Source organism: Lithobates pipiens, unplaced genomic scaffold (genome assembly GCF_037356315.1).
Source record: "Lithobates pipiens isolate NorthernLeopardFrog02 unplaced genomic scaffold, aLitPip1_a1.2 Scaffold_23, whole genome shotgun sequence".
NCBI lineage: Eukaryota > Metazoa > Chordata > Amphibia > Anura > Ranidae > Lithobates > Lithobates pipiens.
The window spans coordinates 160,405,171-160,423,916 of record NW_027507785.1 but is presented as its reverse complement, the minus strand read 5'-3'; the positions used below and the strand labels follow the sequence as shown (position 1 = coordinate 160,423,916).

The following is an 18,746-nucleotide window of genomic DNA, read 5'->3' as shown; positions in this document are numbered from 1 at the left end:
TTGGATCTACAGCGACTGCATTTCCAAGTGCACTTGTAGTGCAAAGTGGATTTGCCTTTTGAAAATAACCCCCACTGTATTCTGACAGGGGGACTGCCCAACCTGCCAAAATAAGCAATAATATTGCAATAGGCAATGAGTGAAATCAGTAAACTGGCAGTGAATTCCAGAAATTGCACAGTGCTAAATCCTGAAACTGCACAAGACAAAAGTCTTATAACCCTTAGTAAAGCTGCCATGTGGGCTGTGGTGGATTAACCTCCCTGGCGGTATGATTCAGTCTGGAATAAGGTGCTGAAAGCGGTACAATTATTTTGCATGGAAATCTGGCTTTTATTTTGTAGTCCTGTAATTCTTAGGAATAACGCTCTGAAATCTCTTCAAACCAGAGTCTAGCGGACATCCCGGGTATGATAAAGTTTATAATATAATAAAGAATAATAAAAATTATTCAATAATGTAATCAAATCCAAAAAAAACTGAAAAAGGGACATGTGTTGGTTGCTATGGACAATCTCCAAATTCCAAGCAGTAAAAAACAGTATTTATAATATAAAAGTGCATGCAGGGCATTGCACAAACCACTAGGGACAAAGGGGGTGTGTATTTTTTACTACAGCACTGTAATCTGTAAGATTACAGTGCTGTGTGTGTTTTGTGTGTTTTTACTTTTTTGAATTTGCCGCCGTTCTCCGCTCCCGTGCGTCGTAACGTCGCAGGGAACGGAGCTCGGCGGCATTCGGCACTGTGAATCGAGCGCAGGACGGCTCGATCACACAGCGCGGCGGACATCGCTGGATCCAGGGGACAAGGTAAGTAACGATCCCTGTGTCCTCCCCTGCATCGAGCGGTGCAAACCCGAGTCTGGCTCGGGGTTACCACTATTGTAATGAAAATCCCAACCCGAGCCAGACTCGGGATTACCGCTAGGGAGGTTAAGAGAGACAAAGAAGTCCTAAAACACTGGCCTGCCTTTTTACAAATTTGGATTAAGGATCATTTAAAACTACAGGCAAGACAGGGATATAGCTAGATAAAAAACATACCTCCCAACTTTCTGAGATGGGAATAAGGGACACCTATTAGCATAGGGCACACTCCCTAACACACCCCCTTTAAAGGAGAACTGGCTCACCTTTAAATAGACTATCCCCCCTTCAGTCCATAATGAAGGCTGCTGCCACACTCATACACCTTACAAACCGAACAGTGTCTGTGGGAGGAAACTGGAGTACCCGGAGGAAACCCACACAGGCACAGGGAGAACATGCAAACTCTGGATAGGTAGTGTCGTGGTTGGGAGTTGAACCAGCAACCCTTTTTACCACTACACCACTGTGCTGCCCAATTTAGAAATTGGATGAAAGGTTTAGCACTGTAAAACACTTTTTGCTGGATAAGTAGTGCATTTTTATATACAACTATATTGAGGGACAAATGAAGAGGAAAGAGGGACAGAGGAACTTTGTTCCAAATCAGGGACAGTCCTTCGAAATGAGGGACAGTTGGGAGCTATATAAAAAGTAGTGATTCAGTAGGTCAGCTGTGTACTCTCAATTTTACCACAAAGTTCTCAAGTTTTATTAGAAAGTATAGCAGAATATAGTTATTGTTATGATCATAAGCAGTGGAACAGTTTACATATAATAGTGATACTTACAGCAGAAAAGCATGAGGGCTCCTGTGATGTAGAAGCGACATCCTTTACCCAGTGTAAAGAGCTGTGCAATGAACGCGACCAGAGCAAAACAGCAGAAGATAATGGCCAAGATCATAAAAGCTTCAATTGCTCTCATAGAAGCATCTAAAAATAAAAATATGTTAGAGATTAACTGAAAAACTGAATAGTTGATGATACAATCTAAGGACCAACATTATTTTTTTTTAAATGTAAATGTTCTCCTTTTAGTTCTAGTTAAATCCCCCCAATGTGGTTAATGTGAAATGAAGAAAACGTGGGGGTCACCTCCTGTTTATTCAGATGGGCTGTGTATTCTAAGATTGCTCTCATATGAGATCACATATTTCACTTAATCTTTTTTCATGGAATATATAAGTAGTTTAAATAATAAAACGTTTTTTAAGAAGCAGAAACGTAATGACATCATTAGTGACATCACCGATGCATGTGAAGTGTGCTCTGCATTAAGGGCACACTGAGTGTGTTGCTGATTCAGAGCGCTGTGCCCCAATCTTGATTCCCATGCACATGCGTGATGTCATTGTGGCCTGGCTTTCAAACAACCAGAAAGCGTGAATCCAGAAGGAAGACCAAGTAAAGATGGAACCACCGACAGTGGTTGAGGGCTTCATTTGAAATGTAAGCCTGTCATAATGCGCTACATAGTATGTGCATACTTGCCAACTGTCCCTAATTGGCCAATACAGGCTTTGTCTTGGAATCTGAGCTGTGGGGACAGCAGCAGTGTCATTGCTTCTAAATACGTACTATACACTTCGAATAAACAGGTCCATAGCAGAAATGTAAAAAATGCTCTGGTCCATAGGGGGTGAACATGTGTGAGAGGCAAAGTGGTTAATAAAAGTCAGCCAGTCCACCATCCTGCCTCCAGACAAACTCTCCTGCTACACCAAAGACCCTCTGGGAGAGCACATTTGCAGCAAGGACAGCCAGTACATCCAGTACATATGGTGCTAGTTCCAGCAAGGGCACAATCTTGAACTCCCATTAGTCCATGGGGTCCTTGCTTCTTACTTTTTCTGTGTCAGCCCTAGAACCAGTGTAGTCACAAATCATGAAGTTCAGGCGCTAGCCAAGTAGCCTGTAGCTTAAAAAATATATGAAAAACAGCACTGAGGAAGCTGCCACTGTTGCTCTTAAAGGATAATTGAGCAGCTGAGGTATTTTGCCATCATCAGGAAATGTGGCAATAGACTGGACAAGACAAGCACACCTTCAAAGGGCTACGTTTTGTGATCCCTCTGGGATGGTGGCAGGAGATCAGTTTTTTTTACCCTGTACCAGGGATCCAATAGACTGGCTACCCAATAGTGGCCCTTCTCTTTGATCACACAGATGCAAGGGTCCTTGCAAAGGCATAAAGGATGCCATATATGTCAAATCGCCTATGCCAGAGGACCCAGAATCCTCAATGTCACTGAGGACAACTTTGTTGTACAATTGCTCACCCCACCCTTGAACAATGCTTAGGGTTTGGGAATGCTGAAAAGCTTCACCACACTCTTCTGCCACTGTGCTTCCAGTGTATATACACATGTTATAGCATATGTTAGGGCTGTGGAAATTAAAGATTAATTCCTCGATTAATCAATACATTTTTTTGATCGATCAAAAGAGTTCCGTCGGAGATCCGGTGGCATCACGGACATCAATGTCATTGGACTCCTCCCCCCTTCCCCAAGTGCCTCCGTCTGCTTATGAAGGGAAGGGGAGGAGTCCGGTGACATCAAAGTTCTGATTGAATGTAACGTGTATGGGGGAGGAGATACTCATGACGTCACCCACTGCTGCCCAACGGAACTAACATGATTGTCGGCTTTACATGCTGTGTTTTTATCATCTTTATGTGAGGAGTTTGTGTTTTGAACACAAAAATTAAATCTTATACTTAAGCAGTGAGCACTAAGATCTTTTCTTTCTACCCATGACCTGGCATCCTAGCTGAGATCTAAGGAGATGTGAGAGAAGTTTATGGTCCGTGTTAACCCTTTTGATACCCGTTTGCATGACCACCTGTTTGCACAGGGGTCCATGCCATAAGGTGAGAGTGATTAGTAAGACTGGGGGTGGAGGGATTGTCACGCTACTGTGGAAAAAAAAATTACTTACGTCAGTGCTACAGTTTTAATTTAAAGCATATTTGTGTGAACTGTGAAGTTAAGTCATGGATTGTGGAAACTAACTAGTGTCGGGTGATTGTATATAGTGTATACCACATTTGCCACTGACTAATGCAGAGCTGCAATGCAAGGAGATCGTATAAAAGTAGTTGGATCTGTATGTGTTTTTAAATTAATCAAAATTAGTCGATTAATCTATTTAAAAAAAAACGATTAATCGAACACAAACATTTTAATCAGTAACAGCCCTAATATATATATATATATATATATATATATATATATATATATATATATATATAAAAACAGAAAAAACATTATGTGAGGTAGAAATACACAAATCAAAGGGGCTGCTGGGAGGCAGAGCAGCTAAGCGGTAAATGGCAGTTTTTATTGATACAGCCCAAAAAGTAGTCCTAAAATGGATTGTTGGGTTGATAGAATAGAATTGTGAACTGTATTGTGCACGGTATAATATAGTATCCCGGCAGTCGTCAACTCTCCCAAACACTTCCAACATAACACAAATGAAGTGGCTATTGTGAGCCCATCCTTTTATAGAAAGGGTCCTCACTTTTAAAAAAAGGGTCAGTTACATGGTTTATGGGCTAAATTGTGGCCAGTGGGACTACAAAATGCCCCTGTATCAGTAGTCATTGCAAATATTGCCTCCATGTCAGTGGTATCCTTGTGTCATTGTAAGTGGAAATGGTGCTCCTGTGTCAGTTATGCCCGTGTCCAGCTCCATGTCCAGCTCTGCTCCTTCTGATGACAAAATGGTCTGGACTATATTGGGAGAGGTTGGTGTAAAGGGGGATTGAAGACACTACAGTGAAGGAAGGAGGGATGTGATATTAAGGACTGGTGCGAACACTACTGTGAAGGGGGGCTGAGAACACTGTAGTGAAGAGGGGGTATGATGTGAAGGGGTCAGAGGATACTGATGTGAAGGGGGGACTGTGATGCAAATGGGGATCTTGACGTAAAGGGGAGGAAGCTGTGATGTGAAAGGGGGGCTGCAATGTAATGGGAGGGACTGTGATGTGCAGGGGGGACGGAGGACACTGATGTAAGAATGGGATTGTCATATAGGTGGAGAGGGGGGACTGTGATGTGAAGTATCTTAGTATTAGCACAAACATGCAATTCTAGCCCCTGTTGGAAGAAAATGTTTCTGACTGGGTCAATACCCCTTAACTATGGCAACCTGCAGGAAAAAACTGGCTACCAGCCCATAATTTGCTGTTTTATAAAGAGGAGACTGGCACATCTAAAAACCCCATTATGCCCATTCTAAGCCTGCTAACTTAAAATGGTTGTAAGGTCTCAGTTTTAAACTGCTATTCCACATTTTCTTTTATGGCAATAGTAATGGGACTGGCTTTTTTGTTATAATATCACTAAATATCTTTCTTAAGCACAGCTTTTGTGCTGTCATGTGGGCTTCATGTGTCTCTCTTTCTCGAGCAGAGGGACTCCAGTGGGATGGGCTGATATTTCTCTCTGATGTATGTAATTACATCAGCGAGGAAGCTCTACACTTTGACCTTATGTGCTGATTAGCTGAGCCATCTTGTGTTTTGACTGGCTGAACATGTTAAAAAAAAGAGTGGGGAGGGGGAGCAGCTGCAGGGAATAGCATTGCTCAACCAAGGCAAGAGGAGAGGAGAGGGGCTCACATACAGGCTACGGAAGTGACAAAGAAATGGAGGAGGGAAGTTGGGATGCAGAGACACTGAGTAAATAGTTGGATGATGGAGGCATCAGCCATCATTACCGCGGTCAGTTTAAACAGGAGAACAGACAGGATCAAGCAGGTATTGTAAAACATGGAAGTGGCCAATTGACACAAAGCAAAGGCACTGTGCTATATATCATGTCTAAGGCTAGGTTCACACTGGTGTGACATACACTCTGACTTTGGGAGCACACATCGCATGACGTGTTTAAATAAATGGTTCCCTATGACAGCCGTCTTAACTGGTCCAACACGAGAAGTCAGTCCGACTTTGAAAAAGGTTCCTGTACTGCTTTGGTCCTACTTCAGACTATTAAATTTTATATGTTGAATCAAAGTCGAATCACCATCTTAACTGATCTGACTTTGGCATGGGACTTGTGCTCTGATTATCTTATCCGCACTAAAATGAAAAAAAAATGGTGTAGAGTTCCCCCTCAATTGCATACCAGATGCTTCAGTTTGCTATGGATTCTAAGGGAAACTTCCATGCCAAAATAAAAGTAAACCACGTGGGGTCCCCCCCAAAATCCAGACCCTTATCCGAGCAGACAGCCTGGCAGGTCAGGAAAGCCCTCACGCCTCCTGGACCATACCAGACCATATGCCCTCAACATTGGGGGGGGGGGGGCACTTGTTCGCTTCCCCCCTTTCCTGATCTAGTCGAACCAGGTCGAACCAGGAACCATTGATTTATACACGTCATGTGACGTTTGCTCCCAAAGTCAGAGCGTATGTCGTACCAGTGTGAACCCTTAAAGGGAGGGGGCATTTTTTTTTTTTTTTAGGGTTATAACCACTTTAAGTTTAAGGGCCAGGCAATGCCTTACAGTTGCTAAAAAGTCTGTTTAATAGGTTACAACATGAGTTTGTCAGGACCGTAAACTTTAAACTCCATGGATTTTTGCATTGCATTGCAGGCTGCAGAAAAGGTGTCAACTAGTTATTTGGTGGATTAATATTGTTACAACACATCATTTTGCTTTTTCATATATAATTACATAAATACTATTGTCTTATATTGTTTGATGAAGAGATTACACAGGAACAGCCAATAACACAAAAAAAACTTACAGTTGTTTTGGGAAATCGCTTCAAATATAGATGTACAAGTCCCACTATTGCAAATCATCCAAAGGCCCTGTGATTGCACTCCATTGAGATTCTTCAGCCAAACCTGTAATTACATGACTATCATTACATGTGCCTAACAGACCTCTGATTTCAATTTTTCAATGCTAACAAATCTTTAGTGCTAATGTCTAATTACAGAGTCCCTTTTATTTCCAAGGCTTCACTCTGTACCATAATTCTGCATTTCTACATTTCTGCCTTAGCCTTACCTGACTTCAGATTCTTCATACTTAATAGTCCACTCAATGGATAGGAGCATTTGATCTAAAACCAGTTTTTCTAACAGAGTGAGCATCAAAAACTGTAGGTGCTATAGATTTAATGTTTATTAAACTGCATTTTTCCCACTTTTTTAAAAATGTACATGAAAGTGCCATAGTTTTAAGCCAAAACTTGTTTGGGATAATATAGGATATGATAAAATTAGCTGAACTAAATGTATGCTCTATTGAGAGGAGGCAATCAATGGGGGATATGATCACCATGTATAAATATATAAGTGGTTCATATATTGAACTTGGTGTAGAGTTACTCACTTTCAGGTCATCACAGAGGACAAGGGGCACTCATTACACCTGGAGCAAAATAGATTTAACCTTCACATATGGAAAGGCTTCTTCACGGTAAGAGTTGGGAAAACATGAAATAGAGTTCTTCAAGAACTAGTTCTGACCAGGCTAGTAGATTAAAGAAAAAAAAAAGCGGCACATTCCTAAATGCACAGAATATACTGGCTATTGAAATTTACAGGTAATAACTGCAAGAGTGTTCCATGATTCACAGAATATTCTATTGCCTTCTGGGGTATTAGGAAGGACTTATTTCCCCCTCTGAAGCAAATTAGATCATGCTTTATTATGTTTGCCTTCCTCTAAATAAACTGTAGGTATAAAATTATATACAGTAAATACATATATATATACATTTTATTTTTTTATTTTCTATTGATTGATTTGTGTCTTTTTTTTACCTGACTAACTATGTAACCATGTAAAGGCCCTGTTGCCTTTACTTTTTTTTTTTTTTCAGTTGTGGGGATTTTTAAATACTGTCTCAGAGAAACAGAAAATGAGATGAAGTCTCGCCAAAGTTAAGGAAATTTTCTCTTAGGCCCCATACACACGGGCCAAATGCTGGGTGACATTCTGCCCGTGTGTATGGCAGTCGGTCTGACAGTTTGGCTGGCTTCTGTTGGATGAGCATTCTGGAAAACCAGCAACCGACTGACTCCCGATCAGCGCTCTCAGGCCGATCAGTGTTCTGGAGAGGGATGCCAAAACACTCTGATCAGAAAACAATAGCTTTTAGAACACAGTAGCTCAGCGGAGCAGATCGCTGTACTAACATTGGATCGTTAGTCCAGGGGCTCTGACCGAAGCTGACAGTTTTTTTTTTGTTCAACTAGCTGGGTTGAATGGAAAAAAACTCATAGTGTGTATCCAGCTTTATAGTATTGTATTTAGAACAAGCCTTCAGAGGTTGAAAAAAGTTACAGGTCCATCCAGTTCAACCTCTGTGTGTGTATGTATAGGTGATTTTTTTTTTCTCTAATAATTCCCATACCCTTGTATATTTTACATTCTGATGAAGAGATCTAAAAATGTTTTGATGTTGTTGACACTCTCAGCTAGAACCACTTCTTGGAAAGAGGAGTGCCACATTTTTACTGCTCTACCAATGAAGAACCCTTTCCTGAATTTCAGCTTAAACCTCCTTTTCCTTTAATCTGTATGTGGCCACATGTCCTCATCCTTAGAGTAAAGAGCTTCGGGTAAAGAGCTTAATACAGTCACTACTGTCACCTTTGTCAAAGGTGACAGTAGTGACTGTCACCTTTGTCAAAGGTGACAGTCACTACTGTCACCTTTGACAAATTCATACCCCTAATTATTTGCTTTACGCTAAACTCTTTCTAATTTAAAGTGATTGTAAAGTCTTGTTTTTCTCAATAAATAATTTCAATAAACAAACAAACATGTTATACTTACCTGCTCCGTTGCAGTGGATTTGCACAGAGCAGCCTGGATCCTCCTCTTCTCAGGTCCCACTTTAGTGCTCCTGGCCTCTACCTCCCGTTGAGTGCTGCCACAGCAAGCAGCTTGCTATAGTGGCACCCAAACCGAGTCACAGCTCCCTCTGTCCATTCAGACATGGAGCTGCTGCCTGGCCCCACCAACCCCGCTCAGATTTGCTGACTGAGTTTGATTGACAGTAGCGGGAGCCGATGGCCTAACTGCTGTGTCTTAGTCAGGTGGGAGAGGCTCGGGAGATGGTTGAGACACTCGTGGACATCGTTGGATAGAGATGGGGCTCATGTTTTTACCTTATTGCATAGAATGCATTAAGACTAAAAAACCTTCTGACTTTACAACTCCTTTAACATCATCTTTTCTATGGAATGGTGACTAAAACTGAACTGCATATTCAAGATGAGGCCGAACCAGTGTTTTATATAGGGGTAGAATGATTGTTTTGTCTCTGCAATGTATGCCATTTTTAATGTATGACAGTATTTTTCTACTTTTTTTAGCTGCAGCTTTGTGTTGCATGCTTTTGCTAAGTCAGTGATCTACAAGCACCACCAATTTTTTTTATTACCAATTCTCCCAGGAAAGCCCATCCTAATGTGTAGTTTTGACATCCAAACAGCGCCCCCCCCCCCCCCCCCCCCCCGTAGTCACAAAAAAAAGTTTTAAAAACGGCCCCTTTAAGAAAAAAAAAACAATTCCCCAAGAATTTCCTTTAACTAAGTGCACTATGTCTGGGCGCCGGAGACGGTGCACTATGGGAAGCGCCACGTCTATGCAATCACGAGATTGCAGACGTGGCGCTTCATTTGCGGGGTTAAAACACGCCTTGCGGCGCAATTGAAAGCGCCGATTTCCTTCCGCCTGTAGAATCACTACGGGCGGGAGCATTGTGGTTTAACATTCAAGTTTACTTCCGGCTTTCGTGTAATACACAAAAAACTGAAGTGATGTAGGCACTCGGCAGCTCCATTCTTTGCACGGAGTGGTGGCGGATCTGAATTAGTACTCTGAGGAAAGGAAGGGAGGTAGGGGTTGTCATGAGCTCTCACTGACTGGTACAGAAGCTCCGCTGGAGTGGAGGAGAAAGTCAGCCTGGTCAGTCCCCGTGTCAGGAGAGCCAATACTGGAGGCACAGTCCAGGCTGAGAACGCTGAGCAGGGAGAGGGAATTGACTGAAACTAAGAGCAAGTGAGTAATACTCCCATCCCCCATCCACCCACCATCCCTCTGTCCCTGATCCCATTCCACCCACCATCCTCTGTCCCTGATCCAGTCCCTCTGTCCCTGACCCCATCCCACCCACCATCCCTCTGTCCCTGATCCCATCCCACCCACCATCCCCCTGTACCTGATCCATCCACCCACCATCCCTCTGTCCCTGATCCTGTCCCTCTGTCCCTGATCCCATCCCACCCACCATCCCTCTGTCCCTGATCCCATCCCTCTTTCCCTGATCCCATCCCACCGACCATCTCTGTGTCCCTGATCCCATTTAAACACCATTCCTCTGTCCTTGATCCCATCCCACCCACCATCCCTCTGTCCCTGATCCCATCCCTCTGTCCCTGATCCCACCCCACCACCATCCCTCTGTCCCTGATCCCATCCCACCCCAACATCCCTCTGTCCCTGATCCCATCCTTCTGTCCCTGATCCCACCCCACCACCATCCCTCTTTCCTTGATGGACTGTGAGACTGATTGACGTGTCATTAGAGTCCTGTGTATAACGGAGAGCCTGGTATATGATGTGTAGAGCCCTGTGTATAATGTAGAGCCTGGTATATGATTTACAGAGCCCAGTGTATAATATACAGTCTGTTATATGATGTTCTACAGGGGACGGAGTGGGCGGATTCTATAAGGGGTGGGGCTTATGAGAAGCGGGAAGGGTCAAAAGGATGGACAGGGTCTAGCGCCCCGCCCCCATCTTAAAACGTCACCAGCCGCCACTGCATCCAAATGTATGCGCAACTTTCAATTTCTCCAAAATGAACCTCATCTGCCAGGTAGCTGCCAATTCCCCTGTTTTGCTCACCCTGTGCTGAGTTTATTTCCTGTATAGGTTGGTATCATCAGCAAAAACTGAAGGCAAGGTTTTAATTCCAACCTCTATATCATAAACAAACAAATTAAAGTGTTTTGAGGAGTTTGACTGCTGTGTATCACAGCACTGTAGTTCCTTTTGAAGAGCACTGTGGAACCTCAGTAAACACATTATATTTTCAGAAGGGGTTAAAGGGAACATAGACTTTGGCTCTTTAGCTATACAAATATAGGATAACAGCCTCTGTGTTAAAGTTACATTCCAGACATAGGGGTTTATAATCCACTTTACACTACAAGTTCACTTTAAAGTGCACTTGGAAGTGCAGTCGCTGTAGATCTGAGTGGGACATGCAAGGAAAATGAAAAACAACATTTTTGCTGGTACATGATTGGATGATAAAAACAGCAGAGCTACTCCTCATTTCAGATTTTCCCCTCAGATCTACAGCGACTGCACTTCCAAGTGGACTTCCAAGTGCAATTGCAGTGCACTTGTAGTGCTAAGTGGATTTGCCTTTTATAAATCAACCCCATAGTAGATTTTACAGTTACATTGGTCCAGCTTGGACCAATGTAACTATATACTGTATAAACCATACTTGACTGATGCTTCTATAAGCTATAAATTACTGAAATGGACATGGCTACTTCAGTGTGCTCTACTTACTTTTGGGTCCAGAGCTGGGTGACCAGTCTGATGCATTCTGGAGGTCAGCTGCTAAAGTCTAGTACACATGATGAGATTATCGGATGAATGATCGTCCATTTATTTTGTTTTTTGGCTGCTAGTCTCCATATCGAAAATGAATAGGTTACTAAAGTACGAAAATTCTTATATGACAGAATAAAAATGTGGAAGTGATGTAATGTATTTGTATTTCGAACGAAAACTGTACTGATTAAATCATATGATCTGGTATCGTACAAGAAATTTTTGCTGTGTTTGTCTCTGCAGAAAATTTTGGATGAAAGCTGTGTGCTAACAATCAGCTTATCGTATTGCTTCGGAAGCTGTATTTTTTGTATGATATTCTGATGGTATGTACGGGGCTTAAGCATGAGCACCTTTCAGAGAATGCTTTGCATTTTCTGTATAAATGAATGAGGACAATGAGGTCACAGTGATGCCATGGCTCTTCAGTTGAAAGTTTTTGCCTTTGGGTCTTTTAGTTCACCTTGTCTGTATATCTGCCTTCTTGCTTTTTATGTATGTTCTCTTTTTTCCTCTCTTAAGTAGGTTCTACTAGGCAGTTAGTGCTTTAAATTGTCCACTGTGCTGGTGATTAGGCCGGCTTGAATGCCTTCTTCATTCCATCGTAGTTTGGATGCAGTCCAAGGAGGCAGGAGTGTCTGCATACATATGTACAGTAAGTGTTCATGCCACCCACCTACGTAGGCACAGGAGTTTTCTGGGCCATTGCCTTGATGGGAAGTTTCCTTTCCTGCACATGTACAGTAAAGCCAGGCCCACAGCTCTTGCTGAGGTGGTGAAATTACCCGCTGAGCAGGCTCTTCAAATTCCCTCAGTTTCTATGAATGACAGACTAACATCTTTTTATGTCTGCAAGAGATCCCTGTGCCCTGTAAGTCTAATTCCTTTACTCTGTGAATTTTTTTTTCTCTCGTTCAGATTACTGACTTTTGGGAACCAAAGCCTTCTCTAATGGCATTTTGCTCTTGGAAGATCAATCCTTTTAAAATGGTACACTCATTACCCCTTTTTTTTGTTGCTCTTCCTGTTGTGGCTATGATTTGCCAAGAAGATAAGAGGTATCGTCCCGGGAAAGGTTTTACTCTTTTCAGGTGACTTATGAGCTCAGTGTCATTTTGCCCTGCCTGATCTCAATGTCAGAATTCCTTCAGAGAAAGAAAATACTTTTCTGGGTCATCCAGAGCCTTCTTCAAAATATATTTTAGACTGCCTTACCAACCTGCATTTGATCACGGTCAGTCCAGTTCCATTAGGTCTTATCCAAGCCTTCTAATGGCTATCACCTCATCCAAGAGGGTTTCCGAGATCGGTGCATTTGGTTATGGCACTTTTTCTGATTCTGTGCAGACCAAGTAATTTTTATTCTCATGATTTATTTCTTATTTTTATAATGAAGTAAGTCAAAGTTTAAACCAAGGGTAGCTGTGGATATATTATACTTGGATTTTTTAAAAGCATTTGACACAGTTACACACACACACGGCTATATAGGCTTAGAAAATTCAGTTTGTAAATGTGTAAAACACAGGATAAAAGACTGTTGGGGTTATTTACAAAAGGCAAATCCACAATTGCAAAGTGCACTTGAAATTGCACTGAAGGTGCACTTGAAAGTGCAGTCGCTGTAAATCTGAGGGGTAGATCTGAAATGAGGGGAAGCTCTGCTGATTTTATCATCCAATCATGTGCAAGCTAAAATGCTGTTTTTTATTTTCCTTGCATGGCCCCCCTCAGATCCACAGCGACTGCACTTCCAAGTGCACTTTCAGTGCATTTTCAAGTGCACTTTGCACTTGTAGTTTGCACTTGTAGTGCAAAGTAGATTTGCCTTTCGTAATTAACCCCCTGTATTCGGAGATTTTTGATAAAAGTAGAATTTCAGCTAAGACCTAGCTGGTCTTGAAAATGTTCTCTCCCCTTCTCAACACCTATGCTGACTAACCTGTGTAAAAAAAGACATAGACAATTATCTATTTCAGTCCACTCTGGTCCTGTTATATGATCCCTGTGTCGGAATGAAGCGAACACTGGACAACAGCTGATAATGCCTGGGAGTTCGCAACCTCACCTATAGGTTCCTATGGCCCATCCATTGTTGACTCTCCCTGCTCCTCCCCCTGCAGCCATCGCTGCAAGAAACAGGGGAGTCAAATGACCAGATCAGAGCGGGCTGAAAATAAGTAGTAAGTATATACATTTTTCTTACAAAGGTTAGTTAACATGGGTTTTGGGAGAGAGAGGACTTTTTTAAATACCATTTAGGTTTTAACTGGTATTCTTCTTTAATGATTTTTACTCTGAATGGTCTAAAGATATTAGTGGTGTACCCCAAGGTTCAGTGTTGAGACGTTTTAACAAATGTAGAATTCATAAGGGGAAATTTATCAGAACTGGAGTAGACAGAATCTATAGCATTTGTGCATAGTAAACTATCAGCTTCTATTTTCAGCTTGTTCGGCTATGCTTTAAAAATAAAAGATAGAAGCATTGGTTACAATGTGCACCTGCTCAAGTTTCAATAAATTCCCCTTATAAAGTTCAAAGTTCAATTTCTGTGTTTGCAGATGGCACCAAGCTTTGTAGTAGAAATACATTTTTACAGAATGTCTCTAACATACAATGAATTATTTAATTGTGAAAATTAGATTTAATGTTGAAAGTTTTCTTTACAGCTAGTGCTGTGAAAATGTTAAATGGACTTCCTCAATAACTAGTTCTGGCCAGCTCCAGTAGATTATTTAAAAAAAAAGGGCTTGATGAATTCCTAAACGCACAAAATACAACCGGCCATTAATATTTTTAGCTAATAGTAGAAGAGATCCTGGAAGGAGCAGAGTTGCGAATGATGATGTAAATGAGCAACAGAGTGGATACCCGCATTTTCCCAGTGTTGTATGGATAGCTCTCGAATGATAAGTTTCAGAGATTGTAGTGGAAGATTTTGTAGAGTTAACAGTGAGATGCCAGTCAAGGAATCAATCAAAGAGTTCCATGTTCTGTAGGCAGCCATGACAGAGTCCAAAAAGTGTTTAGGGAGTGGGTATAACAGTGCAGCACCTAAGGCCCACTTAAGATTAGAGTTGATAGCCATATGCTCAGTATTCAGGGTGGGTTTGTGGGATTCCACCACATTCGTAACTGGGCTAAAATAGTTGCTATGTAACAGGAGATAGGGGATAGCCCTGTCGGGTACCATTTGTGACAGAAAATTATAAGGACATAAACTCTGAGGTCCAGACTTTGGCAGTGGCGCGAGTATATATGATAGAGGAAAGTGTCTGGCCCATGAAGCCAAACTTCTGAAGAACATCATTCAGTACATCCAGTGAACTCTGTTAAATGCTTTTTCAGCATCCAAAGATAATAACAGACATGGAATGTGGCCCATTTGATAAGATCTATGAATCAACAGTGATCTAAATGTATTGGTAAGGGGGTGAATTTAGCCAGGCAGTCGGCCTGTAGTTTAATATACAGTTTCAAGTCCAAATTCAAGAGGGAAATAGGGCGAAGTTAGCAGGGGAAATCAGCTGATTTACCAGGTTTGGGAATAGTAATGGTGATATATTCAAGAAATTACATAGGGCATGCACAGTCAGTAAGAAATCCATAAAAACTATAAATAGTCCATAATATTCATTTGTTAAGCCATCTAGACCTAGGGATTTGTGTAAGGGAAGTGATTTAATCACTTTGGTGACTTCTGTAGAAAACGGGAAGGAAAGGTCACGGAGGTTTTCCGGTGATAATATAGGAAGGTTGATGGAGTCTAGGAAGTGTTGGATTACCTGCAGGTCAGGAGGGGAGATGTCAGGGGCCTCTTGTAAGTTGTAAACTAATTAGTAAAATCGTCAATATTGTTCATCTTTGAATAGGATGGGGGAAAAGGAAAGGAAAAAGGAAAGGAGCAACAGTAAGGGATAACATAGTGGTGTGTATGACACACATATTTTGTGTTGGAGGAACAAAAACACTAATAAAGAATATAAAAACTAACAGTCAGAGAATGTCAATTAAACCAATCCTGCACAGGGGAACCACTGTGGTAAATCATAACAGGCCACATAAGCTTAGAACAGTATGCAGAGGACATCTATATCAGGTGTTCCAAGTTTCGAGAGACATGCATAGGGGGATTTCATCAGGATGAGACAGAGCCTGGTGGTGGGGATAGACCCTAGTTATGAAGTTGCTTCAGCCCTGCTTGAGATGGAGAATAGTGGTATCCGGTAGCGGCCCGTCCATTAGAGCCCCCCTAATCCATACTCCCGGACCCTAACCTCCATGCAAAGCATCAGCCGCATGGATTTCAGTGCGGGTTTTTTTTTTTTAAGTACGTGATTAGAGCCTGAGACTCTAATTGGCTTAAAAAAAGGATGGGCTCCAGGCACAGAGCACTGCACCCGAACCCACCCACTTGTGTTAACTAATTAATATTCCCTAATGTCTTCCTGTTTCTCCTGGCTGATCAGGAAGTAGGTCCTGAGACCTGATTGGCCGGGAGTCTTAGGACTTAGTGCCAGTGAGGGGGCCAGGTCTGTTTGCCGCCCCCCCAAAATAAATAGTGCCGAAGGTCTGGGGACACTGATCGTGGACTGGTAAGTGTAAGAGGTGGCCACCGTGGCTGTAAATTGCTTGTTGTTCCTCTGTGCCAGCAGAGAGGTGGAATCAAGCAGCCATCACGCTGCACGGCCAAGCTTCCTCTTGAACTAGTGTCTTTTTTTTAGCCTGACTATGTAAAATTGGCCATGCTTTATAGTTTTTTTTTGTTTTTTTTTGCCTTTCTCAGGATCAGCTAGGTGTACGATTCTCTGGATCAGCTGGGTATATGATTAGGTATATGGAGATTTCTATTTATTCATTCTATTTATTTTTTCTGTTGGTTGAACTAAATGGATTTGTGTCTATTTTCTACCTGACTAACTATATGTAAATATGTAACTCCATGGCAGCATAGGATCCCTCCCAGTTTGTTGAGAAATTTAGTTATGGCCTGCACGGCTTGGGTCAGCCTTAGATTTATGAGAATGGGGTTCCTATGAGATAAGAGCGAGACACCCAATCATATGCTACAATGGACTAGTTAGGAAAGGAAACGTATTGTAAGAACATGATAGGGAATGTTCTGTTATACTTGGAGCTGCCATATTTACTCAATACATAAGCAGTTTCAGGTTCTTGCTGTATAGTGCTATACAGTGATTTACTGCTTCTTCTATGTATTCAGAAGGGGTAGCAATATTCTGAAAACAATGAGTTCCCTGTGTATTTTTTAATATGAAGGCAGTTTTGAATACAGTGAAATGCAGAACTCCCTCTAGAAGTTTTAATGCTGTGTGTAACCCCATTTGGAAAGCAATACAAAAAATTAGGGGAATGGGGTAATTGGGTTTTTTTTTTTTTTTACTAGAATTTACCTAAGAGGAATGCAAAATCTCACTTACAGTGAAACAGCACAAAAATGACAGCCTAGGAAAAAAGTTGTGTGACTTAATTAACATGTTTAAATAATAATTTAAAACAAGACTGCATGAATTATCGTACAAATACTAATTTCCAGAGCTCTTACTAATATTTAAATCAGTATTTTAACCCAAGGAAATGAATTGACAATCCTTGGACATGAAGAATTTTTTTCGCCTTTTGTATAGCAAAATTAGCAGTAATAGTGCATGTTTTTATGTCATCTTCTGGACCAATGATACAGAAGCTGGAGCAAAGATACACAAGTCCAATGATCCAGAAACTTGATTGAAATCAGTCTTTTTTTTTAACCATGTTAACTAGTAGCTATGTCATGATATGAGTCATACACTAGGTGTGTGTTCAGTATTCAGAAGAATCCAAGTTAGGATCCAAGAGGTAGCACTCTGGTGCTGGAAAAATCCTAACTCAATCCTAACTAAAATATGAATTCAGCTTTACTAAATCTGATTAGGTTATTAATTTCCTATACTTTTTTTTACTGTATGTTAGAGTGTATGTAAACCAAAACAATGACATTTTTATATTGGTATAGCACAGAGTGGCCTCCCTTTCTGGGGTGCCCCACTTGCACTCTCTACTACACCTCTTCTGTGTGTACCCCCATAGCAAGGGTGTGCTATGAGGGCAAACATGCGGGCATGCTCCTGAGCTGAGCTGTGTGTGTTCATAGACATACACAGCTCAGCCCCGTGCCCGGCTCCCTCCTCACAAGATTAGACTGACAGCAGTGGGAGCCAATAGAAAATAAAATGATATGCAGTCTAATGCAATACCTTTACATTCTTCTGAGGAACAAACACTTTTTTCTATTAAAAAAAAAACTTGGATATTATGAGAAATTATTAAAGCTTTATACATAGCTGGCATAGTAAAAATAAGGAAAAAACATTTTTATACTTACATTGGAAATGGTGGCAACAAAAAGCATTACCGTAGTGGCAATATGGACCACAAACACAGCTGCTAGCACAACCAACATGTTGGCGGATTCTTAAAAATTGCGTTAAAGGTCCTACAAAGAATAAAATCGATAGTGGTTATTACAGATCCTATTTATAGTGGTTATTACATATACTATTCAATAAATCCATGTCACTTATAAAATGAATGTACATATGTCTCTCATAAAATATATAAAAATGTTACCTGTATATACTATATATTCTTATTTAAGTGTCATTTTGATCTGTTTGGGAAATGCAGATCATGCTCTCCTGGTGCACCCCTGTGCTTGTATGAACGGAATAGCACAAATCGAATGCTGCATGCAATGTTCAGTGCAGTGCAATGTTTCAATGTCTTATTTGAATCATACAATGTCCACCCTTTTGTGCTGATACCCATGACACAAAGTCAGTGATGTTGCTTCTTGGCTGATAGGCATCTGGAAGGATCCTTATAATCTACAGAGCAGGCAGGATCTCCATCACTTCTCCCAGCACTGCTCCAGACTGACAGGTAAACTGGGGTGATTTGCTAAAACTGGAGAGTGCAAAATCTGGTGAAGCTCTGACTAAGACTCCCCAGTCTTAGTAAATCAACCCCTATGAATTATGCACAGGTAATGAAGTTAATGGATGAAGCTCCAAAATGTTTGTCTGCCTATTGGATTACAAGTTTCTTTTTCTCCACAGAATACAGCATACAAGAAGGATCATACCTAACCTGGACCTGGTGCCACATATGTTAATGTTGGAACACAGTTGCCTCATAAACTATATACATGGTATAATAAACATTAACTTAATATAAATTTAAAAAAAGATGCAGTGCTT

General features: G+C 41.3%; 1 protein-coding gene across 1 annotated transcript in view; it reads right to left on the bottom strand.

The window, feature by feature from the left end:
• Nucleotides 1-18,746, bottom strand: part of EMP1 (epithelial membrane protein 1) — a 56,010-nt gene that overhangs the window by 6,471 nt on the left and 30,793 nt on the right. Inside the window, exons 2-4 of the mRNA XM_077452508.1 lie at nucleotides 17,873-17,983; nucleotides 6,635-6,737; nucleotides 1,661-1,804 (exon numbers count right to left, since the gene is read on the bottom strand). Of these exons, the coding sequence (XP_077308634.1) occupies nucleotides 1,661-1,804; nucleotides 6,635-6,737; nucleotides 17,873-17,950 (325 nt within the window). The 5' untranslated portion in view covers nucleotides 17,951-17,983. The remainder of the gene's footprint in view (nucleotides 1-1,660; nucleotides 1,805-6,634; nucleotides 6,738-17,872; nucleotides 17,984-18,746) is intronic.